We start from the raw sequence: 25,627 nt of genomic DNA, 5'->3' as shown, positions 1-25,627 counted from the left end.
GTTCCACTGTACCCGATGAGGTGGTAGGCATATGGCTTCCCACGAAAGCATGCAGATAAAGAAAATAATAATAATAATAATAATTATTTGACATACGTGTTTCACAATAAAATAGGCTTTAACGACATAATAGGGAGAGGAGCACGGCGTAATACGAGCGAATTGCTTAACCCTCCAAAATCGGGTAGTTGCCGACCTGGTCAGGAAAACTAAACTGCTCTAAATAATAACTAGCCCTCCAAAATCGGGTATAATGCCGACCTGGTCGAGTAGTATGACTAAAGAATAATATCCTACATAAAATAAAAACGTGTTCCCATTCCCCGTATAAAACTCAAAAGGAACATCCTAACTAAGATATAAAATACATATATCGAAGGGGAGGCTCAAGGGGTAGGCTACCGTTCGAAGGCACGCACTGCTCGGTCGGATAGGCTAACTAACTGAACACCAAAAATAGCCTAAATAAAATTCAATAATCATGCTAAAACACTGTATAAGATGTCTAGAGCCAAATAAATGAGACTACAATTAGTATGAGGAACTAATTGAAAGTCGTAAACAACAAAGAAATCGGGAGGTAGCGACACCAAAATGGCTGCCAAAGATACCCGTAAGGGAAGGCATCACACAAAGCCGCTAAGGCTAAAATTAACAATAATATTAATTTAATGAGTGTCGCTACCTAGAATTATCAAAATAGACAAATATAATACTCAACTTAGGAGCAGGGATCTCCAAAACGTCTGATATCTTCAAAACACAGAAACACAAGCTATGAAAACAAACACATCTGGATATCACTGGTGCTAGAAAGGAATGAAGGAAGAAGCGTGGGTAGTGGTAGGGGTGGGGGAGGGTAGTCATAGTAGAGGGCAGTAGTCGAATGTAGAACGGCACTTTGTAGTATCGGGGGATATTGAGGAAGGAGAGGACTAATTGGTAAGGGACCTCTGGTAGTGGTTCTAACATGCCCTAGTTATTATACCGATACTCTAATAGAGTGAGCGAGGTGGGTTTATTCCTGGCATTCCATGCAACCTTTTTCTCTGGTATATTTAGCAGTATTTATACCTTAGAAATGGTGCTATAAGGAGCATTTCACGGAGCGACACAGGTCGAGCCCAGAAATAAGTTTTTTATAATCTAATAAAAATGTCCCGACTCAATATCTAATTCAGAATTACAATACGTTGAACAAACATGCCTAGTCTGAAGCAGATCCAAAATCAAATATAAATTACTGTAATTAGAATTATCTAAGAAGTTTAAGGCATCTAAAACATGTGGCATCAAAAATATATATTTTTGCATCAGTAAATGTTGGAGATTTGGATCAAATATATCATAGGGATTGTTACCACTACTGTTCCATGGTGATAATGGTCCAGTGACAGAATAATTACTATCATGTTTAGGCAGAAAAGAAAAGGGATACCGTAATAGTATACAATACTGTAGTACTATTGACTAACCGAAGTTTGATTACAGAATAAGCACAATAAAGTCCAGATTTCAATGTAGACTAGGGCTTAATGAAACTTTCTCTTAGTTACTATGTAATATTGCATTTATAACGAGAAGAAATTACGATGAAACAAAAACACGATACAGGAAAATTGGTAAATATTCAAGCAGGCATCCCAGCAGCTGGAGGGAGTTCACCTGGGGCATTAAAATTGAAGAGTAAGAAAGTTTTGGTAAGGAACAGCCAAGGAACTCTTAGAAGTACAGTTTAACAAAAAGATAATAAGATTATGACAAGGCCAAAATATACGGGTAAGAATTTTACTTTCCTTGAACGTTTTTTTTCCTACATTGAAGTGAGGTTGTTGACCAGTAGTTGTTTGATACAAAATTTATTACAAATCCTCATTTTCAAAGATATCATGCAGAGTATGCCTATGTGAAGCTGCACCATTGCTTGGGATTATAAAACAATTAAGGCATTAGAACATGCATGGTCACCATTAGAAGACATGGTCACCATTAGAAGACACTGTATCTTTAACAATCCTAAGGTAAAAAGGATAAAATTTTTAATCATTAAATCTTCTGACAGTGACAAAACTTGGTAAAATAGGAAAATAGCAAATCTTTGTAATGGTTTGGGGAAATTAAAACAAACTTCCCACCTAGTAGAATTGGAAATAGTGATTTCTTTGATTTAAACGTGAATGCAAGCAAAGAAACTAAAGCTGATCATAGACGACAGTATAAGAACAAGGGAAAAATCAAAAGATAACAAGAATATGATTAGGCTTTGGAGCAACTGAGAAAAGGGAAGGTAAATTTCTCTAATATGCCCCATTAATCTTCAGGATATCCTAATCATAAAAAATCTACGATTGCATTATCGAACACAATAAAGATCAAAATTACCTAAAAAATTAGAAAATCTCATGAGAAACTGTCAATAATAACTAATTTTCTAAAAGATTTACAAGTAGAATTTGAAGCTAAAAAAATATCCTAGATTTAGCCTGATATCTCACACTATCAGACATTATTAGTACTCATAACCCCTAAACCATCGGGATATAATGAAAAATTATTCTTTCAAAGTTCAATACAGTATCCGTAGAGAACATAAAGTATTTTCAGTAAGCAAAAAAATCAAGATACAGTAAATATACTATACTGTACTGTACTACCAACAATGATATGAAAAATTGAACAAATACAGACATTTGTCTAAATTACCTAATCCAACTAATACACTGAGCTGAGTCAAATAAAATTTGGAGTGAGGAAGCAAGTAAATTGGTTGCCTCCCTTCTCCCAGTAACCACACTTGGCACTACACTGTTGTGCACATTCACAACATTTAAATGACCTATTCCTCTATCAATGGCATATAAAGTTTAACATAAATTATTGGGTTTGCTTATTAATCTGTATAAAGAACACAATAATAAATAAAACAGAAAGAAAAAAAATTGCTTCTTTTTAACATAAAAGCAAAATTAGTAAGGAGAGAGGTAAATGAAAGAGATAAAACACACTTCATGGGCTTGATCCGATTTAAAAGCAATGTCCATCTTTTCTACCAAATAGAGAAAACATGCTATATGCTGTATGAGGTTAAATACCTCAAGAAAAATAATTAAGTGAAAGAGTTAGAACTCACAAAATTTGGCACAGTACACAATTTATTTTCAACAAAAATAGGCATAATAGTTGAGAACTTTCTTAGAATACATATATTGTATGAAGAAAAGCTATCTACATGCTTATCAAGAAATGTAATTTTACATAATGATTCAAGTCTTGTGTCAGGAGATTATCCTCTACGTAAAAGTCAGGTCTGCATGTTAGAAAAATATGAAAAAAATACAAATGATAACAGCAAAGCTGGAATACGGCAGTTAAAATATTTTTATATTGAGGTGTAAGTAGTTGGCCTTGATTACAGCTGGGACTTTCTAAGGCAATGGTGATGGTGGGAAAGTATGAGTAAAGGACTAAGATTTCTATAGTTGGGAAAAATATGTCCTTTGTTCTAGTACAAATACAAACCTTCATTCTTTACATAGGAGATTCATCCTTAGGCGGGACGAAGTCCCCATTCCAAGTGACTGCAAAACTAATCCCGGGACTCCTAAACTGGGACCATGAAAGTAGCAAAAGTTTAGGTTTCTTACACCTCATGCACCAGAAGAATAGTTATACCAGTGGGTCTATGGTCCTCATAATAAAGGACATTTGAGCCAAAAATTCCTTTGTCATAATTCCAAGGAATATATTAATGAGTCTGACCGGTTTCAACCAATTAAACAACAGTGGAACCTCTACATACGATTGCCTTTACATACAATTGTTCCAACATCCGACGTAAAATTTAATTGAATTCTCGTCTCGACACCCGACGTCATGCTCCAACATCTGATGTAGACCATACGCATAGAATTTTCTTGAAGCGTCGGTCGTAGTTTCTTATTTACGCTGGTAGATGGCAGCACGCCGGAGGAACAGCAGTTAGCGCCGCGTCGGTCAGTTTTCTGTTCTCGTGCGCATCGTGAGGTTATATCCTGTTCGGTCCGTTATTAACAGTGCTTATTATCTTCTTTTTTCACGTTTCATTTCTTATTTTACATATAATAATGGGTCCTAAGAAGCTTAGTTTCGGTACAGGTATTAGCAGTGGTGAGAAAAGGAAGAAGGCAATGCTTTCATTAGAATTGAAGCAAGAAATTGTAGAAAAACATGAGCGCAATGTGTGTGAGTGATCTGGCTAAACAGTATGGCCGGAATATGTCTACGATCTCAACGATCATCAAGCAGAAGGCAGCCATTAAAGCAGTCAAACCCTCGAAGGGAACCATCATTATTTCAAAACATTGCAGCCCTACCCTAGAGGAGATGGAACGCCTTTTGTTAATAGAGATAAAGGACAAAGAGATTGTTGGCGACACGATCACTGAAATGATCATTTGCGAGGTGGCCAGCGCTATCTATTGTGACTTGAAGGCGGCGGGCTCTGGGAGTGATGCGGGGGACAGTTCAACCGATCCTACGACGGAGGAATTCAAGGCGTCTCGCGGTTGATTCGATAAATTTAAGAGACGGACCGGGATTCATTCAGTTGTTCGGCACCGAGAGGCTTCAAGTTCGGCCACCAAGGCTGCTAACGATTTTTTTAAGAAGTTCGAGAAGATCGTGGAGGATGAAGGCTATGTAGAGCAGCAAGTTTTCAATTGTGATGAAACCGGTCTGTTTTGAAAAAAGATGCCTAGTCGAACATACATCACCCCCGAAGAGAAGAAAATGCCTGGACATAAGCCTATGAAGGATTGGTTGACTCTTGCTCTATGTGCCAATGCCAGCGGGGACTGCAAAATCAAGCCGTTATTGGTTTATCATTCCGAAAACCCTAGGGCATTTAAGGCACAGGGAGTCAATAAGGACATGCTGCATGTTTTCTGGCATGCTAATTCTAAGGCTTGGGTTACTAGGCACTTCTCTATTGAATGGGTAAACCAAGTTTTCAGCTGTGGTGTCAAGAAATACCTTCAGGAGAGGAATTTACCTTTAAAGTGCTTGCTTCGCTTGGATAAATCCCCCCCCCCCATTGATAATTATCACCCACAGAAACTTTAGGTTTGCCGTGTAGTTTCGCAATTCGATGATGTCTGCTTAACCCATTTCAGAAAAATTCTGAAAAGCCATACCAAGCAACTTTCTGTCTATAGTTTCTTTAAAAAATCTATGAAGCGGTCTGGTGATCGGGATGAAGAGAGAAAAAGTGAAGCAAAGAAAACTAAGATTGAAGTGAGTGAAAGTGATGAATATTAAATATCACAAAGAAAAAAGAAAATATAAAAAAAAATATAAAAATTAAATAAAAATAAATAAGCTAAGTTAGGTTAAAGTTCACTTAGTGTAAGAGTAAGTTACGATATGTTATCGCAGTCACCATCTCTACCTCCTTGCCGACCGTCCGTCTCCTGCGTAGCAAAGCTTACACTTTGTTGGCCTGTCTCTAAGGTAAAGTGACAATAAAAACACCTTCTTTATTTATCATTTCTTTATAATTATTGTTTTTTACATCTCTATTATATAATGCAATTGTATCATTGCTATGTGTAATTATGTGTAGTAATTTATTAAGGAGTTATAAGTTTTTGGGCTGTAGAATGAATTATACAAATTACAGTGTATTCTTATGGGAATATTCGCTCCAACATACGATCGTTTCAACATATGATCTAGGTCCAGGAACAAATTAAGATCGTATGTAGAGGTTCCACTTATGTACTATCATTATGGATTTTCTTGGTTAATGCATGTGGCATATATGTAGTACTAGGTTTGACTGGTTACTACTGTACCAACCGTGAGTCACACGATCGTACATAGTAACAACATTTCTCTTTTTTTTTATATAGTCTCCTTTGTATCTTCGCTCTCCCCTCGCATTGGTGACCCCGGAAGTCGACTCGCTCCTCCCGCTTTCCCCTCCCTCACTGATAACGACCTGAATCAATGCAAGGGGAGAGCGAAGATACAAAGGAGACTATATACAAAAAAAAGAGAAATGTCGTTACTATGTACAATCGTGTGACACACGGTTGGTACACTACACACTCCCCCCTTGTAAGGAGTGTGGGAATGACAATTCTATAGTGCATTATAAAACAGGGTGCAGACTTTTTATATTGTATTATAGAACAGCTGCAGGCCAAGTGGGGCTTACCTGCATTTGAATTGAGTCCAGCTGGTAAAGTTTCCTATGCTGTAACCCAAGAAAGGGAAGACTGAAAGGAAAGGAAAAGTCCAGTCATTCTTTACTTTCATTCCAGACTCACACGTAACCTCTACCCTCGATAAGATGCTAATGGTTTTGAGAGCGGAGCCAGGATAGCTATACCACTTGCTGTGCAGGTCATAGGGAAAAAGTGTCTAGAGATCTGTAGATTGATTACCACAGGTAATGGGCAGTAAAAGTTGTCTGACACTCCTGCTTGTAGTACCTGCATCATACAGATTCTTTTTAAAGGCCAGGATTGTACAGACCCCTGACATCATGTGTTTTAACTCAAGCTCTCTCCCTAGGGAGGAAGGTGAGGGTGGCAAAAGAATATGGTAAATGGCCATTTTTAACCAGGAAGAAATTGTATTTCTGGTCTCCTTTTCCTTCCCTCTCCCCATGCTGACAAAAAGAAGTTGCTGGTGTGATCAAATTGCGTGAGTACGTTTAAGGTAGCACAACAGCGCCCTTGCAGGACACAAAAGCTACTGAAAAAGATCGCAGGTTATCTCTCTAAGGCTAGCAATCTGAACAGATATAATCCTGGAATCAGGAACCGACAGATTCTGTGTTTTAGAAATAAATCAGGAACCGACAGATTCTGTGTTTTAGAAATAAACTCCAAGATGAAGGAGAACAAGACCTGCCTCCATCCCTTGGAAAGGGAGACGTTATAGGAGAGACCACGCAGCTCGCTAACCTGTTTGGCTGAGGCTAAGGCGAGCAAGAAAATTGTCTTAAGAGTGAGGTTTCTATCTGAGAATATTCTCAATGGTTCATAAGATGGCCCCAACAGTCCAGAACAATGGTCTAACCTTTACTGGGAGACAGATCTGCTCAAAACTTCGTATGAACATAGAAAGCTCCACCGAAGAGGAAATATAGTATCAACTCCTTTCAACCTAAAGACCTGGCTTAATGCAGAGCAAAAGTCTTTCACTGCTGATACTGAGCTCAAATTTTTCTTCCGGAGTTAAGAGTAAAAAAATTGGCTATTAATGGAATAGAAGCTCCGAGAGGAAAAATGCCCCTTCCATTACACCAACGACAGAAGATGACCCACTTGGCTTGATACATTGAACCTCGGAGGTCTTCAGACATCTCCTGCGTAACTTCGTGTGAGAAGTCTTTCTCACCTGGCTTGATACAAGGCAGTTGAAGACCCCTGGAGGTATCCAGACTTCTTTTGCACAACTTTGTGCAAAAAGACTCTCTCTGATAGGAGATGCTGGATAAATTACACGCGTGAAGCCGAAGTGATCCCACTGTGCTATGGTTGGCACAACAGGTTGAGAAGTTTTAGCTTAAAAAATATTTTTATAAGTGTATAACATATTTATAAGTGTTAGGAGGGCTTATAAAAGCGTTAATTCATAAAGAAAATAAAAAAATATGAAAATTTTTTAAAACCATAAATACCATAGATTTCTGTATCTTTTCCGTGTTTTTTTCAGTTATTGTGGGGTTTGGCCTGGAATGGAACACCAGCAATAGCCAAAGAATTACTGTATTGCTTCCAAGAACAGCAAGTCGCAGTTCAGGAACATCCCTGTGAACGAAACCATTGACCTGATGATGAATCCCATTTACAGGTGTTCTTCTACAACACCTCTTGAGATATGCACTAAGAAGGCCAGGTTCACCACCCATAGGGATCACATGTTTCTCAACATGGTGCTGCTATAGGTTCCTGTTTCGGACTTTTATTTGCAAATTTCTACTTGGAGATTGTAGAAAAACACATCTTACCCATGATGGAAGAGATCATGAAATTATGGCAGAGATTCCAGTGGTGAAGTTGCCTAAACTTTACCCTAACGCAGACCACCAATGGACCTCTCCCCTTCCCGGATATCTTGGTTATGACAACAGACATGAGATTTACCACCTTCATGTATAGGAAGGAAATCTGCCAGCCTGCATAAGTGTCTGAGTGCTGTTATGGGTTCCCGTTTAGGAGTTTCATTTGCAAATTTCTACTTGGAGATTGTAGAAAAACATGTCTTATTCATGATGCAAGAGATCAAGAATTTATGGCAGATATTCCAATGGTGAAGTTGCCTAAACTTTACCCTAAAGCAGACCATCAGCCTGCACAAGTGTCGGAATGGTGACAATAAGTGACCAGCAGCACAAGGTCTTACATTCAGAAGACCATATCCCACTGTTCTACGTAGAAGGGTACTCTCACACAGTTTAACGGTCACCCAGATTTTTGTAAAGAAGGAATTTGCCAACAGAAATGTCAACAAAAATGTTTGGAGTGTGTTAGACAAATTGTATGACGGCATTAGTGTGTTAAACAAACTGTATAACAGCGTTAACCTTGAACCAGGAGCTGAGAGCATTAAGCTCTTCTACAATAATTGCATGCACAGTCACTACCTGACAGAACATTAGCATCGTGTACTCCAGCAAGGTACTGGTACTTGTCCTTCATTACCCGACAGAGAGAGTCTTATCTGAAGAGGACACCCTTCAAAAGAAAAACCTTTTCTAAAAATACAAGTGCCCTGTCAGAGGATGCAAAAGGCCCTTACATTTGTATGATGTCGATGTGACTCCTGAAAAGGCAGACAATGCATCACAGACATCTCAATCATCAGCAATGCTCTAAATATAAAATTTTTTAAAAGTAATTTCTATTTTTCTTAGCTATATAATCCTGAATCCTTTAGGTAGGGAATATGTTTCAGTGAAAGCTGGACAGCTGTTAATTCATTTTAATGAGTAATTGAGCAATAAGTAGGAGCAAAGACAAGGAGCCTCATAATCTGTCATAATCTCTTCACTCATGCACAACCTTTCAGCTCAGGATGGTTGAGGAGGGTTGTATAGCTAGGAAAAATTATAGTCAGCCCTCATTATTAGTGGGTTCTCTCTTAAAAAATTCAGTCATTCACAATACAGAGAACTGTATAATCTAATACAGTACGTAAATAAAAAATCAAGTATTCGCAGTTTTGTGATAAGTACTCTTGCGGCCTGATGATTTCAAACCAAGTTTGCTCCTTTGCCCCTGGAATGTTTCGCACCATTTCTCTCTCCACACAGCACAACACCCCATTTCTCAGTGACTCAGCCTCATTTTTGCTTGCCTCTCCTCGCGTATGCATCTGCTTCAGTCCTCTTTGTGCAGAATCCCGTAGATGTAAAAAGTGTCTTGCATAAAACCTGCATGTATCCAGTGTGTTTATAGTGATTATAATATAAAATGTGATACGTACATTACGGTACCTAAAGCAACAAACATTAGACGGCTCAAGCGTTGAATCATTCTTCAGACTTGCTACGTAGAAATTCGTATATAAATAGTTAGTGGTGTTGTACTGATTAATTATTTTATTTTTTATTATGTTGGTGTATTCATTGTATATAGGTGTTATTGTTACAATAATTCCTGTATAGTGTATAAAAAATACTGTACTTTACATTAGTAATATAAATATAGGCTACATGTACATTGAATTTGAATGGTGCGGTTGATCTGCCAAAAATAGCGATCACTTATAAGTGCTACCTTAGTTAATTAAGCTGTACTGTAGTGATAGCACTGTACATATATTACAGTAATGTACACTACAACATCAACGAGTATCGTTTGATAGGAAAAACAGTGTTTTGTTTTTACTGTACGTATTACATGTACGTATGTGTTGATGAGTCGTGTTGTGTACCGTAGTCTTACCTTGTACATAGTACACGTGTAGATGTATTGTATACTTACTGAAATGTGTTCATTCATTAACACAAAACTTATTCTGTGATAGAAACCAAGTAAAAACAAATTAGGCAGTACAATAGGTTACTATACTTAGTTAGTCGACCTCGCATAGGCAGCCTAATGAGTAGGTTAGGAGTTAACCCACCCTCGGGCAACAAGTATTCGCGGATTCTTGCTTTTCCCAACTGTCTCTGCTACCTAACCATCGCGAATAAGGAGGGCTGACTACTTCAACAAATTTTTATTTGTTCCTATGCAAAATAAAAACCATCGTCCTTTAGATAAAGAGACTCGCTGCTTGGTGGGTCAGAAGTCCCCCTATAGCCAAATTGGTTAGTTCTTTCTGTATCCTGGAAATGTCAATCATCCTGGTCCTGTACAGGAGCTAACAAAATGACTCCAGCATCCTTCTATCTGTTTATCATTTGGATGAATACGATGATAGGCCCTGCCCTGTCCCAGTAGATTGGCATGTGGTCATAAGAGGGATTCTTTTCCCAAAAGGGGATAACAGTCTGGAAAATTATACCTGGCATGTAACAATCAACAAATTGGTATATATTCCACCATCCCCTCTATGTCTAGGGAGGGTGGGGGAGAAACTTCTCTAGAATCTAAAGAATGGAGCTTAGAACTGTAGTTTACTACCAAGTCAGATTTAGCAAGCAATGCTTCAACCACTTCATCTCTATGTGAGGAGCAGATAGAATAGAAGTGAAAAGCCAATCATTCTGCTCCATTCCAGACATAGATCTATCTTTTATCATAGACAAGATGCTTACCGTTCCATATGGGATCTGGGCTTGCTACACAATTACTTGAGCAGCCACCACAACACTAAGTACAAAGGCTTAAAAGGGCTTATAGGTAAAACTTAAGAATGAAGGCAATGAAGGTAGTTTGATTCAAACACACCTGAACGTTCAACACCTGTCTGACAGCAAGATTCCTCTTGAAGGCAAGGATGGAACCTATCCCCTGAATTTGAGAGTTCCAGTCGTAGCTCGTATCTCAACCCTTTCATGAGTTGAGGCATATGCAACAAAGATTCAACTTTTTTGGTTTTGCCAGTGATAAGGAAGAGTCACTAACACTCAATTCTCAGGTGTTGAGTTTTCTTCCGATAGCACTGCAAAGCCCTTACAGAACATTAAAAACATCTCTCCATGCTACTCAATGCTTCATATAGAGAGGATGGAGAAGGGCTCGAAGCTAGTCATGCCCCAGGAGGTTCCAAGTTTGGTCATGTGCCCTACCACCAAACTAAGGAGTTCGTTCCATCTCTCAGAGAGGGAGACTAAGAAAGAAAAAGCACGTAACTCACTTGAACTCTCTGCCGATATTAACCTGTTAGGCGTCCCCCCTGGACCAGGTTACCGCTAACGTCCCGTCACGCTTTTTTCGCCCTGAGCGGTCATTTCACTAATGATAATTTTTCAAAGTTAATATCATTTCTTTATGCTTATAATTCATATTTATAGTTAAAAGTAGGGATATTAATTAAATGGTGGAATAAAAAAAACAATTAATACTACTATTATTTCATTTCAAAAGGCTACATAATACTGAATATTCTAATGGGTTCTTTTTATCTTCAATTGTAAATCTTACGCCAGGGTCAGTAATAAAAGCAAAGGGACAAGTCTCTCTCTCTCTCATCACTGTAGGATTCAGAACTAGTGCTCTCATTATCAAACAGGTTATCATTATCAAATTCCTCAACAAGAATATCATTTATTTCATCTAAAGAAATAACCTTCACCCTTAGACCGCTCATTATAAAAGGAACAACAAACAACCTTATCCACGTGAACGCCCAAAGTGCACTGAAAGGAAACCAGTTTTCTAACATCAAGCTCCCTTCAGAAAAATAGTTGCCAGATATCATATAAGTTTCTATTTACAGCCCCCATATGCTGAGTGTTGTCAAGTGGTGATCCTATACTTACTATGCGAGTAAACGTATTATCACGAGACTGACGACTTGATAAAGGCAGTTAAAGTCATGAACGGAATATGCAGTTGAAGGTGGTACCGAGTAAATCGTGGTGAACGGTTTATCACGTGGGTGACGCTTAACAGGTTAAGATAGACAAGACAGTCAGAACCTTGACTGGGGTCTTCTCAAAGGCTCTGACATTAGGTACCGAGATTAGCAAGACTGTTCAAAGCTAATTACAAACATAGGTAGTAGGTTGACCAAGGCACCAGCCACCCATTTTTAAATACTGCCGCTAGTGAGTTACGGGGTCTTTTGACTGGCCAGTGTGTGTGCTACATTGGACCCTTGTCACTGGTTATGGTTCACTTTCCCTTTGCCTACACATACACAGAATAGTCTGGCATATTCCTTACAGATTTTCCTCTGTCTTCATACACCAAACAACACTGAGATTACCAAATAATTCTTCTTTACCCAAGGGGTTAACTACTGCACCGTAATTGTTCAGTGGTTACTTTCCTCTTGGTAAGGGTAGAAGAGATTCTTTAGCTATAGTAAGCAGCTCTTCTAGGGGAAAGACACTCCAAAATCAAACCATTCTCGTCTAGTCTTGGGTAGTGCATTAGCCTCTGTACCATGGTCTTCCACTGTCTTGCGTTAGAGTTCTCTTGCTTGAGGGTACACTCAGGCACACTATTCTATCTAATTTCTCTTCCTCTTGTTGAAGTTTTTATAGCTTATATAGAGAATATTTATTCTAATGTTGTTACTGTTCTTAAAATATTTTATTTTTCCTTGTTTCCTTTCCTCACTGGGCTATTTTCCCTGTTGGGGCCCCTGGGCTTATAGCATCCTGCTTTTCCAACTAGGGCTGTAGCTTAACATGTAATAATAATACTGTAATACTAAAAATTATGATAATAATAATAACAGCTTTGAGAACGAGAGGGCTATCCCCGTTCGTTGATAGACCATGCTCTCAGCATGAAATATGAAGAAATCTACAATCTGCTTCAGAGATGATCCAACCGGAGAATAATCCCTTCTATGGCATCAATCGTGGAGGGTTGACCACTTTCCCTGAGAATGAGAAGGCCAACGGAGTTCACTCGGAATTTTGATAAGTCACAACGGGATACCATTCGCCATGAGGCCATTTGGGAGCCACCAGGGATAATCTATATCTTGGTGTAATTCCCATACAGTAGCTTAGATGAGGGAACCAAGTTGAACAAAGGAAGTGTGTAATCATTTATGTGAACCTGTGGGTGTTGGAAGGCAACTTTGAATAAGACCCAGGGGACTAGACTGTGGGAGAAAACACAAGGAGCTTCCTGTTTAGCCATGTAGTTAACACGGCGATCCGCAGAGATGGAAGGCACCAGCCACATGCTGAGAATCTACTGCTAGAGAGTTATAGGGTCCCTTGATTGGGCAGATATAACTTCAATGGACCTCTCTCTGGTTACGGCTCATTTTCCTGAGCCTACACGTACACAGAATAGTCTGGCCTATTCTTTAGACATTCCCTTTTTTCCTCATTCACCTTTCATCACTATAATAACCAAAAAATTCTTCTTCACTCAAGGGGTTAACTACCGGACTGTAATTGTTCAGTGGTTACTATCCACTTGGTAAGGATAGAAGACACTCTTTAGCTATGGTAAGCAAAACTTCTAGTCTTGGGTAGTGCCATAGCCTTTGTATCATGGTCTTCCCCTCTCTTGGTTTAGAGTTCTCTTGCCTGAGGGTACACTCAGGCACACTATTCTATCTGTTTCCTTCCCTCACTGACCTACTGTTTTTTCCCTGTTGGAGCCCTTGGGCTTATAGCATCCTGCTTTTCCAAGTACAGTACAATAATGTCTCACAACACTAAATTAATTAGTTCTGGAGTTGCTTTCGTAGTGATTTTTTCGTGTTGTAGGTCACATTTCACATGCATATGGCTAATTCGTTCCAAACCCTACAAAACACCACATTAAATCTTATTATAAAGGTACAGTATAACCACAATGACATACTGTACAGCCATATACATTTGAACCATTCAATATACCTAAACTAACTGTTAATACTTGTAAATTCAGTAGTTATTATAGCATAATGAAGTAATAAATGGAAAATAATACAATACATACAGCACAATATTGTACATATACAAAATATACAATTCCATATGTACTGTACTATTATAGTTACCCTATTATAGACTACGGATACATTTTCTGTTGTCTGAACCCATTTTCTTTAACTCTTTGTGATGGGCGACTATTTTATTCTTGGCCTGGCTAGCAAGTCTCTTTTCTTAATATGAAACATTTTTCGCAAAGTGAGTCATAAAAATATTCTCATCTCGTTTTGCAGCTTGAAAATTTCGTAAACAGATTCATTCATGAAGAGAGGTATGACTGTAGGGTTTTAGTTTAGCAAGTAATAGTAATAATAATAAAAGGAACCAGAAGCCTCTCCATTACGCCAACGCATGGAGAACACTCAGATACTACAACCCTCTCTTGGTGACCAAACATGTTTGTTGATCCCTCCTTTTGCCTAGAATGTATTTGACTGAAAAATCTACAGTGTGGAATGCTGTCCTGATATGCATCCCTTTCTTCAGCTTGCAGAGCTGCTTGCCTCAGAACGTCGAAGAGTAGATACTTCTTGATCTGACCAAACTCCTGAGATGACCATGAGGTTGAGGCATGCGCCGCTCCCCTCTTTCAATGTATCTGAGCACAGTTGCATGTCAGGAGGTAGAGAGTCAAGTGGGACTCCCCTGTGAGGGTTTCTCATTCAACCAAAAAGTAAATTGACCTAAGCCTCCCATCCCACTGGCATGAGGAGGGATGGGAGACCACTGGAGACTGACCAGTGATTCTTCAAACAGAATTGAATAGATCTTTAGTAGGTGGCTACTTGACGAACAAGCTTCTCTATTGAGGAATGGTGGCTGAGAAAATTTTGCCCGCAACGAGCAGGTATTTCTGTGTTTGACAGAACGGATGTGCTACCTCCTTGGGTTTGCCGATGAGATTGTCTAACTGACAGACTCTCACTAATGTTGTGTTTACCAGCATGCCCAAGTGCTTCAACCTCAGCTTGTGTAAGAGATTAGACTTTTCCTTGATTATAACAATCCCCAGATCACATGAAAAGCAAAAAGTCAAACTCAATCCTGTAACAACTGCCACACAAAGGAGGCCAGGATCAACCACCCGTAAGGTACATCCAGTCATATCCCTAGCTAGTGGCCCAAGCTACTTCCAAGGTGAATATCTGAATGAACACAAGAGGAGCAGTACACAGTTTGCAGCCCATTGTCCTGAACTGGTACATTATACCATAGAGGGAGAAGGGAGACAATTTCTAATGGACTGATGCATGGGAATTAAAAGTACACAACCTTTAGATAAACTGAAAGAATGAATTCCTCTTTGATGGAACTCAGCATAAATCAAACTGTTTCCATCCTGAACTTATTATGTGGCAAGTGGTCAATAACGAGCCTTCAGGCCCACTTTCAGTCTTTCAGCAGGAAGCGTCTACTGTAGAAGTCCAGACATTCGTCTGGAACTACTACTACCGCGCTCCTCTCCAACATCTCTCTTACCTCTGTTAGCAAACCCAGGGTTCACGGTGATGCTGGAAGAATAGATGAGTACTGTACTCTATTAGAAAAAGGGTAAGAGGTAGTTTAAAATTCACTCATGAATTGCAGAGGCAAGGGATAGTGTCAATGCCCTAGAGACTGACCATATATCCATATGATCAGCACCAAACACAAGCTAGGCCTAAGAAGGCCCAGGCAATGGGCAGGTAGACCTATAGGCTCTCCCATCCTAGTTCACATGGATGGTGAGGTTACAAACAATACAAGAAATAAGCAAGTTTGAGTGGGACTCGATCTCCCGTCCATCAGAACGCCAAGCAGGGATGTTTCCAATAGACTAGAGAGGGTAGTAAGTAACTGCCCTGAAGGACTACCACTATCCAAGGCTCAGCCTTATGGCTCTACTGGTTTGCCTGATGGAACAAAGGTGACATAGATAGAAAGTTAGCAGCTGCAAATATTTAAAGTAGTATTAATGCCTTAGAAACCCACCCTTAAAACCACTCAGGAGGAGTTTCTCCTGCCCTCCTACCGATGACTGAAAATGACTAGACACAAACTTCAAACAAAAATCAGCAAGAGATGAATTGTTTGCTCACCTGGCCAAGCGAGCATCTCAGACAATTAGAGCACAACATTCTCTTGCTGACTCGACGAGTGTTATACAGTACTCATGTGCCTGACACCGAGCCATTACTGTCCATAACCCATGCAGCTACAGCATCAGCTGAGTAGCAAAAGAGTTGTCTACATCATACCTCATTCTCAGTAAGTGGATCACAAAATACATTCCTTCAATGGAGCCAAACAGCCAATGACATTGAAAATAATAATAGTTATTGAACAAAAATTCATAAAAAAAGGTTGCAAATAGCTGAGACAGTACTGTATATAAATATCAAAATTAATTCTAAACAGTATAAAATTTAATAAGTATCTAAGAAAATTAATAAATCAAAATGATATCCAAGTACAGTGGTTTATTTTAAGAGATAATTGGCATGCTGACGAAAACTTTGTTAGACTAAACTTTGTAAAGTTTTTGAATGAATGGCAAATACCTGACAAATATAAAATACTATACAGTAGGAGGAAAAGAGAAAGTACATAGAGAGAGAGAATGAATATAAATGAATATCATAATGCCCTGATAAACAGTATCTGCAGCAACTCCTAAACAGCAACAAATATAATTAATGCTTGGAGCAGTAAATAAAATATATATCCTTAAAATGAAGCACAAACAAAACAGCCAATTGGAAGCATATTCATCTCAAATTAGGAGTAAAATAGACCTTGGAGAAAACTACAAATTAACTGACCATTTACACAACAGTTCTTTATATTTGAACCTGAATTCAGAATTTGTCTGTCATGCTCATTCAGATAAAATATGTATCAGTAGTGTTTTTAACTTTTATACATGCATGTAGTTTGAGCCCAACAGCTTTAAAGACTTTCATTACATTATATTTTAATAGATTTAGAAATGTCTTAAAATAATAAAATACTGTACAAAATATCTTTGTATAGAGTATATGCAAAACAATTCAAGTTATCAAATGGGGTAATACATTTGCTTCCTTCAAAATTCAAGACAGCAAATGTGTATTTTTAGGGTATAAATCACTAAAACATCAAATCTTTTGAAATTCTACAATACAACAATAGCTAAATGAACAAACAAAATCATTAGTATAATTTGAGTTTCAAGTGATATTTTCCAAGAATGACTTGGTGAATCGTAAATTTGGAGATATCTAAATTGCCAAATTCTAAGACTGCATAGAGATATGTATATGAAAGTCCTTGATCATGATATCTCATAAACATAGGAAAACTTTACTAATATTTGGTGATATAGGTAAGTACTGTGCACTACTTAAATACTGGAATCTATATCAAGCAATTAAGGTGATATAAAACATATTAAGCACCTCACCAGGTACTTATAAGAACACTTTCAATAATGTGATAGAAAATACAATCCCATTCTTTTTCATATTCCTCTCTCCTTTTGACAATGGTGTAAGTTACTGTCTAGAAACCTTTTATAGTCTATTTGGTCACTAACATGCACATAGAGCCAAAGCAAGAATGACCATAACTCTGTTACTATGAAAATCTAAAGACTTCTATACAAATATGCTGACACCATTTACTGTACACTGAAAATACTATAATTAATCTTTTTGTAGTATTTTCCTTTGAAAAAATCAAATCCCATGCATTAAAGCTTTTTGCTTTTTTAGGTATCTGTAAGCATCGAAATACCCAAAGCTATAATATTCATTCAGAATATGTGGTGGTGGTGGCATTAATGTTCTATAAAATCGCACAGCATTTGAAAATGAAACATCGATGGGCAAGTTTGAAAACTTAAGTTTCCCTACTCCTTGGTCTTCGCTGGGACAAATGTCTGCCTCTCCGCAAAAAGGACTTATTGAGATAACCTTACCCTCTAATGAGAATGATTTATTAGTATTACTATAACCACCATCAATGTACCTTTCTCCATTCACCAACGGAGGTTTCATCCCAGAGTAGCCTAATATAAAGCATGAGGCCCTTAGTGTTTGAATGAGATCATCTCGTGTGTCCCATTTTGATATGATTACGTTTTTCATGTCTCGCACTCGTGTGACTGAAATGTAAAGGCGGCCACTTGCTCTAATGTGGGCATCGGGAGGCAGGCTTTCAAGACCTTTGCATAAATATTTTTCAAAATTAAATCTAGGATTGAAAGGGCCCATTGCCCAATTTTGTGCCTCAGCTGCAATACGAAGAAAACCAAATTTGATACCATCTAGAGGAACATTGCATACTACTGATGCTCCAAGGAGAGATCCAGCAGACACACCAAACACTTGAGCCTTCTGAACGAAGCGTGGTGAACACCGCTTGAGACAATCCAATGCACCCATCAGGTAAACCCCCAAGAATCCACATCCAGCCAGAGACATGTTCAAGGTCCTACAAGGTGTAAGATTTATCTTACCTCCAGTTTAATTAAATCATATTGTATTTGTTATCATCTTACTAATTCAGTCTTATCATTAGACACTGCAACCAGACCACTCAAGTTTCAATTTTTTACTTAATAAACTAAAATTCTTTAAGAATTAATAACAAAGGAATAAAATACCACTCCACTATCTAAAAAAGAAAACAATATATATATATATATATATATATATATATATATATATATATATATATATATATATATATATATATATATATATATATATATATATATATATATATATATATATATATATATATATATATATATATATATATATATATATATATATATATATATATATATATTATCCATAGTCTTATATTATACTACAGTACAGTATTTGTATCCTGTTTGGAAAAAAATATTTAAAAAATTTATTATTTTCACACTTCCCTGGTAGTCACATAGCTAACATCTATGAAGTGAGAACCACTCAACCTTAAAATAAAATAAAAATTTCTCTCTTTACTAAAAACCTTCCTTTCAGAGGACCTTCTAGCAGGCACAACTGAATCACCCTAAATCATTCTAACTTCAATAGGTATACTGTAGCACAGTAAATGGTGAGGAGGGGGGAAATTATGTGGACCCACCAGATAAATTTTAAAAAAATTCATTATCCAATTTTTATTTTTCTATTTTGATAAATCTTAACTTTAAATCACATAGCTGACTACCACACTTGTTTGGTGGGAAAGTGATACAAAATTATGAAATTGAATATTTTCAAAATCAATTTGGCTAATCTTACCTAATAATTCTAATACCATTCCAAAACTTTACTTATATTTCTGTAAATTTTGTTTTTGTTATCATTGTTAATTTAGTTTTTAAGTATGATGAACATTTTTATTTTCATTAATTCTTATCCTGTCTGGAGGCATTATTGAGTGAAATCCAGGATCAGTACATCCAAGACTTCGTTAGTGTCGTCTGCTGCATTTCAATATTCGTGGTCTGCATGCAAATATTCAAGACCTTACAGTTGCATCCAGACAGTATAACATCCTTTTGTGCTCAAAAACTTGGTTTATAAAATGAGAAACTCACCTGAGTACTTTATAACTGGTTTTAAGAAGCCAGTAATTTTTAAACAGGATGCCATTCCTAGGACAAGGGGAATGGCAGTGTACAGTACATTAGGACTTAGTATCCTGCTCCTCATAAGCTCTGCTACAAATGTGGATCTCATGGGATTCAGGTAATAAAAGTTTGTGGAAGGCATAATAACTCCTATTTGTGTTCAATCTACCGAAATCCAGACATGGAAGATTCTATCTTCGACTGTCTTCTTACCATTATGGCTAAGATACAAGATGAGGATAAAAAGGCCTCTTTTGTTTTTGTTGGTGACTTCAATGCTCACCAAAAGGAGTAGTTATCTTCTGTTTCTCCTACTGATTGACACGGCTTAAGACCTTTGGACTTGCCTCTGAATCAGGCTGTGAGCAAATCATAAGTGAAGCTACTCAGTTGTAGAGGCTATGCAGTAAGCGCAAGTTGTGGTGTAGCAATGTGATTCTAGCCTTCTGGAAGCATTGTCATCATTATAAAGGCTAGAAGGCTAAAATCACCAGCTACAACACCACATGCACTAACTGCACAGCCCCTATATTGTTTAAAATGTTTTCAGAAGGCTCAAATCAGTGGCAGTTTTTTCCTCAGACAGCCTCTACATTTACAACACTTCCATAAGGCTAAAATCACTGGTACTCACAGGTCTAGTAACTGCGTGGATCTTACATACACAGACTCCCTTAGCATTATAACCAGTAAGGTTGGTTGTCCAGTTGGGACATCTGATCATGTCTTGATTTTTTTAGTAATGAATCCTGAGCAGCCTGGCATACTCATGTAAGATTTATATAAAATCTCAAGCAGATTAGAATGGCATTCAAGAGTGATTTTTGGGGCTTGAATTTGTCACAATTGCATAATAGTGTTGAGCCTGTTGTTCCTTTAAATGAGAATCTAGTCAACATAATTGATAGGCGTATCCCTTCTCATGTGCTAAGGTACCAAGTGAAATTCAAAACCTGGTTCAATGATGATTGTAGACATGCTTATTTGGAGAAGCAGGAGGCCTATCCTCTTGGAAGGATACTTAGAAAAAACTGTGCATTTTTCTTACTACCACTAATGTTATGAGGTCCTTTGACTGGCCAGACAGTACTACATTGGATACCTCTCTGGTTACGGCTCACTTTCCGCCTACAAATACACCGAATAGTCTGGCCTATTCTTTAATGATTCTCCTCTGTACTCATACACCTGACAACACTGATATTCCCAAACAATTCTTCTTTACCTAAGGGGTTAACTACTGCACTGTAATTGTTCAGTGGTTACTTTCCTCTTGGGAAGGGTAGAAGAGACTCTTTAGCTATGGTAAGCAGCTCTTCTAGGGGAAGGACACTGAAAAATTAAACCATTGTTCTCTAGTCTTGCGTAGTATCACAGCCTCTGTACCATGGTCTTCCACTGTTTTGGGTTAGAGTCCTCTTGCTTGATGGTACACACAGCACACTATTCTATCTTATTTTTCTTCCTCTTGTTTTGTTAGAAAGTTTTTAGTTTATATCATAAATATTCATTTTATTGTTGTTACTGTTCTTAAAATATTTTATTTTTCCTTGTTACCTTTCCTCACTGAACTCTTTTCCCTGTTGGGGCCCCTGGGTTTATAGCATCCTGCTTTTCCAACTAAGATTGAAGCTTAGCAGGTAATAATGGTAATAATAATTTGCCTACAATACTATAATTATTAGACCCCACACTCACATTGACATTTCACTGAAAAATAACACTATGAATAAAACCCTTGTACTAGAGTCAGGAATAAACACCCTTGTCCTAGCATCAGAGATGAATGAATTCATACTAGTACTGTACTCAAATTTACTTTGCTAAATTCTTATTAACTAAAGGAAGATTTAATTTGTATGTGAATCCTTAGAAGTAAGTGAATAATGAATACAGAATCCTTTATGTGACAATAAAATGTTTGCCAAACCAGAAACTGTAATCAAAAGGGTAGCTTAGAGCTGTCGCTCAGAGAATTTATGCTTCAACTGAAAAATAATGCAATTTCAAAATAAAAAAATGACAAATTCGAAGATAATTTGTATTTTTCCTAACCATACAAACCTTAGCTATTTACAAAGGGTATTACTTTTAGCGCAGCTGAAATGACGACCCAATAGTTTTTAACGAGGGTTAATTACCCCCGCGCTAGTTAGCGGGTGGTGGGGAAGGGTAGCTTGCTACCCCTCCCCCCTCCACACACCGGTGACTTGCTTCACTTCACTTAGAGGTAGGACTTGACTTGGGGGTCAGGGATGGCGGGCACATATGTGTAAATAGCTAAGGTTTGTATGGTTAGGAAAAATACAAATTATCTTCGAATTTGTCATTTGTTCCGTAACCGAAATACAAACCAAGCTATTTACAAAGGGTGACTTACCCCTTAGGAAGGGTGGAAAGTCCCCAGCCTTACTGACTTCGGCTTGCTCAGGGGCTCGATCTCTCAGTGAGCAGCACTAGAGAGAGGGAGCCCCTGTGCCTCACAGGTTTATAGCATCGCTAGGAACGAGTGGCCTACATAAGCAGTGTGAGGAGGAGAGTGTGACTCGTCCTATGAAGTTGACCTTGAGACCTTCAGATAGGAATTCTAGGATAGGACGTTCCCCATACCACCTCGTCAGGGTATGGGAGACGCAACAGTATTAAGCTTAATACTAGGAGCACAAAGAAGCATGGGTTACCTGCAGAGGTCGAGGTCAACTATGCGAGGACCAGGATGCTGCTTCCCCCAAGAGAGGGGAGAATGAAGAAAGAAGTAAGGGTCAGACATACTCTTTCATTCACGCAGACTAAGACCGGGTAACAACGCCCTCAACCTACTGCTACTTGTCCAAAAAGGAGCCTGAGGTTAGACCAGCTGTTGTGCAGCCACCACAGGGCCGATAGAGAATGTATCGAGGCTCCTGTGGGTCACGTGTTGCAGGTAGTGGGCTGTGAAGGTCGTTTGACGCTTCCAGACCCCAGCTTGAAGTACCTGCGTCACAGAGAAGTTTCTCTTGAAGGCCAGGGATGTAGCAATACCCCTGACATCGTGGGCCCGAGGGCGACGTGACGGAGGAGGGTCAGGATTCAGGGCATGGTGGATAACCCTTCGAATCCAAGCTGAGATGGTGTTCCTGGTGACCCTCCTCTTTGTCCTGCCTGTGCTCACAAACAAAGCTCGTACATGAGGACGGACTGCAGCCGTTCTCTTCAAGTAGTACCTCAGACACCTCACTGGGCATAGTAGCAGCTGGTCTGGGTCGTTTGTTACAGAACGGAGACTCGCGATCCTGAAAGAGTCGAACCGAGGATCCGGCACTCCAGGATTCTGAGTCTTGGCCACAAACTCAGGGACGAACCTGAACGTTACCTCCCCCATCCCCTTAAATGGGCGATGTCGTACCAGAGACCATGAAGTTCACTAACTCACTTGGCCGAGGCCAAGGCGAGTAGGAGAGCCGTCTTCCAAGACAGGTGGCAATCGGAGGCCTGGCGTAATGGCTCGAAGGGAGGTCTCTTGAGAGACCTGAGGACTCGAACCACGTTCCAAGGAGGGGGTCTCACTTCCGACTGGGGGCAGGTAAGCTCATAGCTACGTATGAGAAAAGAGAGTTCTAGCGACGAAGAAATATCCACGCCCTTCAATCTGAAGGCCAAGCTTAAGGCTGAGCGATAGCCTTTCACCGCCGAGACAGAAAGGCGCATTTCTTCTCGCAGATACACAAGGAAGTCCGCTATTGCTGGAATAGTGGCATCGAGTGGAGAGATACCCCTTCCACGACACCAACCACAAAAGACTCTCCACTTCGCTTGGTAGACTCCCTCAGAGGACCTTCGCAGGTGCCGAGACATTCTCTCCGCAACCTGTTGCGAAAAGCCTCTCTCCGCGAGGAGACGCTGGATAGTCTCCAGGCGTGAAGCCGAAGCGAGGCTACGGCCCTGTGAGGGACACCGGAGTGGGGTTGTCTGAGAAGCTCGTGTCGTGGAGGAAGATCCCTTGGGAGTTCCGTCAGGAGTTGCAGAAGGTCCGGAAACCATTCCTCGTGATGCCATAGCGGAGCTACTAGAGTCATGGAACAGTTGACCGATAGTCTGGTCCTGTTGAGCACCCTTCTCATCAGACAGAATGGTGGGAAGGCGTACACGTCGATGTTGTCCCACCGTTGCTGGAAAGCATCTTGCCAGAGTGCCTTGGGGTCCGGGACTGGTGAGCAGTACAGGGGCAGCTTGAAGTTCAAGGCTGTCGCGAACAAGTCCACCATCGGGGAACCCCACAAAGTCAGGACTTTGTTGGCTATCTGAGGATCCAAAGACCACTCGGTACTCACTATCTGCGAAGCCCTGCTCAGACTGTCGGCGAGCACATTCCTCTTGCCAGGAATGAAGCGAGCTGATAGTGTTATCGAGTGGATTTCGGTCCACCTCAGAGTCTCTACTGCAAGATGGGATAGCTGTTGCAAAAAAGTGCCTCCCTGCTTGTTGATATAAGCCACTACCGTGGTGTTGTCGCTCATCACCACCACGGAGTGACCTGCCAGGGACCGTTGGAACTGCTGAAGAGCCAGAAAGACGGCCTTCAATTCTAGCAGGTTGATGTGTAGGCACTTTTCTGATTCTGACCAAAGACCTGAGGCCCTCTGGTTCAGAACGTGCGCCCCCCACCCTTCTTTTGACGCGTCCGAAAACAGAGTCAATTCCGGGGGGAGGACGAGAAGACTCACTCCCTTCCGCAGGTTCTCGTCGGCCAGCCACCACCGCAAGTCCGTCTGTTCCAGAGACCCCATTGGGATCAGAATGTCCGGGGAATCGGATCCTTGATTCCACCGGGACTTGAGCCGCCATTGAAGGGATCTCATCCTGAGGCGGCTGTTTGGAACCAGACGGGCCAGGGAGATAGGTGGCCTAAGAGACGCAACCACGATTGGGCGGGGAGTTCTTTTCGCCTGAGGAAAGGCTCCGCCACCCTCCTCAGCCTTGCTATCCGGTCGTCTGATGGAAAGGCTTTGTGGAGATTGGTGTCTATTAGCATGCCTAGATAAACCAGTCGTTGGGACGGCTGCAGAGAGGACTTCTCGAGGTTTACCACGATCCCCAGATCATGGCAAAGATCCAGAAGCCTGTCTCGGTGCCGAAGAAGGGTCGACTCCGAGTCTGCTAGGATCAGCCAATCGTCTAGGTAACGAAGGAGACGAATGCCGTTCCTGTGCGCCCAAGATGAAATCAGGGTGAACACTCTGGTGAACACCTGAGGAGCTGTGGAGAGACCGAAACACAGCACCTTGAACTGGTAGATCTTGTTGTCTAGGCAGAATCTCAGGTACTTCCTGGAAGACGGATGGATTGGGATCTGGAAGTACGCGTCCTTTAGATCCAGTGTACACATGAAGTCTTGTGGTCTCACCGCAAGTCTGACCGTGTCTGCTGTCTCCATGCTGAACCGGGTTTGTCTGACAAACCTGTTCAGAGCTGAGAGATCGATGACGGGTCTCCAGCTTCCAGTAGCCTTCTTTACAAGAAAGAGTCGACTGAAGAAGCCTGGGGAGCCGTCCACGACCTCCTGGAGAGCACCCTTCTCGAACATGGTCTCGACTTCGGCCTGAAGGGCCAGCCCCTTTGTCGACCCCATGGCATAGGAGCTCAACGACACTGGATTCGCTGTCAGGGGAGGTTGAGATGACGTGAACGGGACGCGATAACCTTGGCCGATCACTGAGACCGTCCAAGCATCGGCCCCGTGTTGCTGCCACCTGCGGACGCAACGCTGAAGGCATCCCCCCACAGGTGGACACGCAGGGGGACTGCCACCCCTAGGGCTTGCGGCCGCGGCCGCCACCCCTAGGAGTCTTGCCTCCCCTGGAGGACTTACCGCCCCTCTTGACCTTGGCTGGAAAGGGCTGGGGCTTAGACACCACTTTCTTAGCTGCCGGTGCCTGTTTGGGAGGCTTACGAGGCTGTTGCTGCTGTTGTGGCGGGGCTGGAAGCTTATAGGGCCGAGTTGTAAGGGC

At 40.2% G+C, this 25,627-nt stretch overlaps 1 protein-coding gene across 2 annotated transcripts in view; it reads right to left on the bottom strand.

The window, feature by feature from the left end:
• The window catches only part of LOC137624400 (patatin-like phospholipase domain-containing protein 4), a 240,223-nt gene that overhangs the window by 25,387 nt on the left and 189,209 nt on the right, over positions 1–25,627 (bottom strand). Inside the window, exon 4 of one of the 2 annotated variants that reach the window (XM_068355137.1) lies at positions 17,159–18,502. The exons of the other annotated variant lie outside the window; for it this stretch is intronic. Within the exon in view, the coding sequence (XP_068211238.1) occupies positions 17,746–18,502 (757 nt within the window). The 3' untranslated portion in view covers positions 17,159–17,745. Of the gene's footprint in view, positions 1–17,158; positions 18,503–25,627 lie in introns of those variants that run through there. 2 annotated transcript variants of the gene reach the window in all.

Source organism: Palaemon carinicauda, chromosome 31 (genome assembly GCF_036898095.1).
Source record: "Palaemon carinicauda isolate YSFRI2023 chromosome 31, ASM3689809v2, whole genome shotgun sequence".
NCBI classification, from domain to species: domain Eukaryota; kingdom Metazoa; phylum Arthropoda; class Malacostraca; order Decapoda; family Palaemonidae; genus Palaemon; species Palaemon carinicauda.
This window is presented reverse-complemented; position numbering and strand designations above follow the sequence as displayed.